This window comes from Sinohyriopsis cumingii, chromosome 14 (assembly GCF_028554795.1).
Source record: "Sinohyriopsis cumingii isolate HCF-2022 chromosome 14, ASM2855479v2, whole genome shotgun sequence".
Lineage (NCBI taxonomy): Eukaryota > Metazoa > Mollusca > Bivalvia > Unionida > Unionidae > Sinohyriopsis > Sinohyriopsis cumingii.
The window spans coordinates 95,579,939-95,585,781 of NC_142974.1; the positions used below are offsets into that span (position 1 = coordinate 95,579,939).

The window sequence follows — 5,843 nt, forward strand, 5'->3', positions numbered from 1 at the left end:
GTTTCATGTATTTGGTTTTGTCGTGAATCATCTGGAAGTAGCGGGAAGGTTCTGTCAAATATTCCGTCTTGGGTAAACACGGTCGTTGTGCCATTTTACCCCACAAGCAATTTAACATCACTTTGGCAAACGATCGCCTGACCACTCGGGCATCCATGTAACCCTGTAATGCTAGTGCTTTAATTATAAGTATACATTTATCCCAAACCAGCCCTCTCGATATTTTTATCTTGTACTGAAGGAATTAACAACAGGATAATACCTTGGGTTATTGTCAGTGCATGTATAATGGAGCATATATTTGTTTTATGACTAGGTCATGAATAAGAATAAAACTTCTTTATTTCAGACTACATTGTCCATACATCTAAATTAAAATATAGATATAAAATGTTTCTTTGCTGATATTAATATAAAATGTCAAATTTAATTTGCTTTTTTGATTGTCATATAATGCATTGTTTTGTAAATATACATATTTTTCAGCACTTTGTTGGAGGAAATAAATTCCAACATTAATCTTAAAGTAAATATGCAAAGCTAGCAAGTTAATGAACTAATACTCCTTGAAAAGTGTTTCATTTATATTGCTTATACTTCACAAACAATATATGAAAGCTACTTGTTGACTAGCATCATTGTGCATAAGTATTTATTTCTTACAGATTGAACAGTCCGGATATGAATTGTGAGGAAGGGGTGTCTACACAGACTAAACACCCATGTAAGTATTTTAGTCACTTATTCTGAGGATTGCAGATGTGGAATTGCATAATCTCTGTAAAATTCAGCTAACTTTTGTAACATTGAAGTCATAAATGGAATGTCTGGTTTAATTCTTTCCACATACATATCCTCCTGTGTCTACACAATGAATTCAAAAAATTCACAACCTGTAACCATGAGTTGGCCTTGAATCTGTGCATAGTAACTGTGTGTTTTCTTTAATGATACATGCTCATTCTTCTGTAAATAGAAATCTGGTATATCATTGCATGCCTTTTCAATAGTCATGTTTCTAGCAGAGAAGGGGCATTTAATTTCCACAATTCCACGTACTCTATTGTCACATAGTTTCCCATCAGGCGAGGCACCCAAAAATGAAAAGTCATTATTAACCACAAAGCCACACTCATGGAAATGCCTAGAAGGATACAATTCAAGATACTTTTCTTTAGCAGTTTTCTAGTGTCTTTTACCATATTCAAGAGCTTTGGCTTTCATATCATTTTTTGAAAATAAACTGTTAATAAACTTTTCACTGGGTTTAGATTTCTTTGATATTACTTTTCCAAAATTAGATGCTGTAAGTCTGTCTTTCGTCTCATTAAACCAGTGATCCCATAAGGCCTGATTTCTTGTCTGTACCTCAGTGTCACATGGATTTATGCACTTTGTGTTCTCATGGAGTGGTTTAACTCATTTGGTAAACAGACTGGAGAAGCCCTTGTCACAGATGTATTACCACAGTCCTGAGTTATTTGTGTAGTTTCTCTCAGGTACTTTGTCTGAAATGAAGAAAATAAATACTTTTCTTATTTTTTCAGGGATATCAGCAATGGATATGTAGCAGTTACAGCTGAGAATCAGCATCTAAGGCTCAAATTGTCAAATAGTTCAAGAAAGATACAAGAGCTTCAACTTAAAGTGTCATCAGAAGATAAAGAAATTCAACATCTGAAGAAAATAATTGCCAAGAAACAAACATTGAGTGTAGCAGTTGTGAAGTACAAAGAAAACACATTGAAACATTTGTTTAAATACTATACAGGAATCAAATACATAAGATGCTTAGCTTTATTGGCCTTTCTAGCCCCTATTGAGTGTCTAGTAAAATATGGACCAGGACGAAGGGATACAAAGATGGACTGTTTTTAACAATATGTAGGCTTAGGCATGGTTTTGGTTTAAAAGATTTGGACTCTCAACACAGTCAGCTAGTGTTGTGTTTAACACGTGGCTCGATCTTATGTATTTAAAACTTGGCCAGCTTACAATTGGCCACATAGAGATACTATAATAAAAAACATGCCATCTGAATATAGGAAAGATTTTCCCACTACCATTATTATTATAGATGGAACTGAAATTGAAACTCAAATTCCAAGTGCACTTTGCCTACAGAGCCAGTTATATAGTGATTATAAATCTGCAACAACTCTATAGGGTTTGATAGGTTGTGATCCTAATGGTTGTGTAATGTTTGTTTCAGAATTATTTACAGGATCAATTTCAGATAAATCTATCACAGAACAATCTGGTTTTTATGATATGCTTAAAACACTAAAATCAATTGGTTATATTAAAGAAGGAGATGCCATAATGGCAAAGGTTTTAACATTGCAAAAGAAATAAATAAACTTGGTTTGAAAATAAACATTCCACCATTTGCATCGGCAAGTAGGCAAATGACAGCTTCTGTGACACTTTTGACTAACAAAATTGCCAAACATAAGGTACATATAGAATGTCTCATATGTAAAGTTAAAACGTACAAACTTTTATCACATTGTATTCCTACATCTTTGTTTCAAAAGGCCAACAAAATATGGACAGTGTGTTGTCTTCTAACACTTTTTCAAGATGTTTTTGTTAAGGATGAACACTGAATATACTATGATTGGATAGTACCTGATACGATAATATTGACCCGATCTGCACATCTCCTAGACGTGTTGATACTTTAGGAATGTTTGATGCAATTCTGAACTCTAGGGGTGTTCCCTTCAGACTAGAGAGATGAGACATGTCCTTTTCTTCCTAAATGTGGAAGAAATGTAATGAAATAATCGTGTTAAACAATGTTGTTTCTGTGTTTACTTCATGTCAGTGCCTAATTTAGGCATCTATAATTTTTGCACATATTTTCAATGCACACCTTATTACTTGTTCAATTTGATGACATTATATTGTAGATTTACATGATTAAGTTTCTATTATGTATCAATTCAAGTATGTTGTATCAGCATAATGAATAAAAATAGTATTAAGCTATATTTTTTGCTGTGTTTATTTTAATCTGGAAGTAATAAATAGTTAACTCTATGTTCCATCAACAGCCAGATTTTAAACAAGTATTTCTGTTGGTAAATTATTTGTATTTTAAATTCATACTTTTTTGTTTATATCTGTCTGGCACACCACTGGCTTCCTTTTCCTACTCTCTGTCGGTCTAGCAACCACATCATGGTTAAGTGGCACTGGTTTTATTTTTGATCCCTTTGGCACATGCCATTGCTGACGTATGCTTGTGCAGCTCAACTGGTCAGTAACAGTGGTGAAGTTAAGTAGTTTGAAACCCTGTAGGGACTTAATTAGCCAAACTACATGGGAGCAATGCCCACTGACCCTGCAACAATACATATATATTTTTCAGATGTCATACACATTAATTAGTAAAATAAATGCTATTGGTGCATATATCTGAAACATACTGCTTACACCACTCAGTGAAATGCCAGAGGAAGTGTTTATATATTATTTATTAGATTTCCAAGCAACATGTGTCAAAGTTACAAAAATAAATATTAATTTTTCTAAAAATAAATAGTAATATAATTTATGCAAAGTCTATTCAATGAAGACATTGCACCATTGTCATCCAAAAGTTTCCAGAGTCCATCCAACATGACGTTGTACACCGAGTGGAATCAAATAAGTATGATGATGCGAGTTGGGGTATTTAAAAAATGTGATGTCACAAAACCAACACCAGCGCCATCTACAAGATAAATAATTTAAAATGCAGTGTCGTGTTGTTTTTCTAATGTAACAGGATTTCAAACCAATTTTAATTTTGACAATTTTTATTGGTTGGAAGTGTCAAAGCTTTGTGACATCTAAAGAGGGTGCTGAGTTATTATCACGGGGCCGAGGTACAAAACATCCGCCCAAATTACGTGACGTCATATGGATGACCCCTGACTAAAATTATTGATCACTGTGGACATTTACAAAGGTGGCCAGGTCATAAACTGGGTCAAGAGAAAAGGACCTTTGGTGAAATCAACAGCTAACATGATACTACGATTTTTATTTTCAACAGCTGCAGCTTTCATTGTGAGATTACAGCACGCTAACACATTTAGGTTGACCTTATCCAAATATATCCATTTAAGTAATTTAACATTTGTTTTTGCCGTATGTACTTCTCGAACAGTGTGTATATGATGACATTCTAAAGAAATATGGTTGAATGAGGATCCAAATAAAGTGAATACTTGCCATTTTAAAGTATGTGCAATCAAATTGTAAACAATAACACACATTACTTAAATAGTCGGTACTGAACACCTACATGACCTGTATGACTTATAACAGTTGCCATTACTTCAGGGTATTAAAAGTTAAGACATTAAAAATAGTTCATAAAAATAATACAAAACATTAAATCTTACCCGCTTTACATGAACAGTATGCATCTTCACACTTTTTCTCAATAATTTCGATGTGCAGACGATGCGAAGGCTGGTTCTTCTTCGTAGATGCCCAGCATCTGGTTTCTACGCGAATCTTACTTTCAAACTCCAAAACTTTGATCTCGTGTATATATCCTTGCGTAAAGTAGTTCAAACCCTTCTGCAACACTTTACTGTAAAGTTTCTTTTGATTAGGAAGGTATTTAAGTGAAATATTATCGGGAATACGCGAGAGAGAATCTGACATGGTGCCTGTATTCTGTGATGATTCAGCCATTTTAATGGGAAGCTTGGGGTTCGTAGTAACAGTCTCTATGGGGGCGAAGCTTAACTAGTCATTTTGGATCTATGCATTGCTACAGGTTGTTCCTGGCAAAGAATTTATCGGTGCAGTAACGACGCTGATGCAACAACAAAACGTTAAGATCAGACGTGGACGTGGAGACATCGCGAACAGGCAGTCATTGAACGATTTAATCAAACATTTGCACAGCGATTCAATATGCCCAAGAATTAATGCACGTTCAGGGCAGATCTCGTGAATGGGTTCCGAGACTACCTCATGTGCTGGCCGTGTTAAACAAAGAGGTCAAGAGTGGAGTTAACATGAAACCTCTCGATGTAATTGTGAAAAAACACATACCACGACGAAAATCACCAGCTGAATTACAACAACCAGTGTTGGGTAGTAAAGTAACAGTGAAGTATTTATATAAACCTGGTGAACTTGAGGGCGGTACAGCAAGAGCAACTGATCCAGTGTTGAGCGTAACAATGCATACAATTTTCAGCGTGGTAAGATCTACTACGCAGCCAACAATCTATAGGCTAGATTCAACAGCTCCCCAACGTGGATTTATGCGCGAATTACAGGTTGTCCTGCACACAGTTACGACCAGATTGGATACCGTGTCACAAACCCTAGCAAAGGATTCCCCAACACGCGCCAACAGAAATCGCTAACAAGATTCCCGTGCGCTGAGGAACGAAGTTCCTCTAAGTCTGATAAATTCAAGACATGTCAGAGAGACATTTTCGCGTGTGTGGCGAGACTGCTATTGATTCTGTCCACGGTAAATTGTCGTACGTGATTAGAAAATATTAGTACAACAATATCGTGTTACAGCAGGAGCAGTGATTATTTAGTTGTTGTTTCAGCATCATGACAAATTCTACATCAAGATCAAACTGGCGTACTTTTTTGGGTCACCTCTCGCATAATTTGTCAAATTTTTTTCGTCACTTCGTTGATAACTCCTGGTGACGCTGTTGTTATTTATGACACTGTTGGCAACTCCAACACGTAGACAACCCTGTGTAACTGAGATATTTTGTTACTCTAGACACAGTTAGATAAACGAAATTTGACCATTCAATCTGATTATCGACAATCCACATATTGATATCTGATATTATTAATCCCTG

The 5,843-nt window shown here is 35.4% G+C and overlaps 1 protein-coding gene and 1 long non-coding RNA gene across 2 annotated transcripts; one reads left to right on the forward strand and one right to left on the reverse strand.

The window, feature by feature from the left end:
* Positions 1 to 208: 208 nt before the first annotated feature.
* On the forward strand, positions 209 to 2,994 carry LOC149784428 (uncharacterized). Its single transcript, XR_016413857.1, has 2 exons — positions 209 to 724; positions 1,548 to 2,994. It is a non-coding gene; the product is annotated as an uncharacterized LOC149784428 (long non-coding RNA).
* Positions 1,039 to 3,829, reverse strand: LOC149784429 (uncharacterized). The gene is made up of 3 exons (XM_089932495.1): positions 3,115 to 3,829; positions 2,632 to 2,760; positions 1,039 to 1,508 (listed from the first exon to the last, which is right to left on the reverse strand). Exons 1-3 carry the CDS (start codon positions 3,361 to 3,363, stop codon positions 1,386 to 1,388), a joined length of 501 nt encoding a protein of 166 aa, XP_089788621.1. The 5' UTR covers positions 3,364 to 3,829; the 3' UTR covers positions 1,039 to 1,385.
* Positions 3,830 to 5,843: the final 2,014 nt, after the last annotated feature.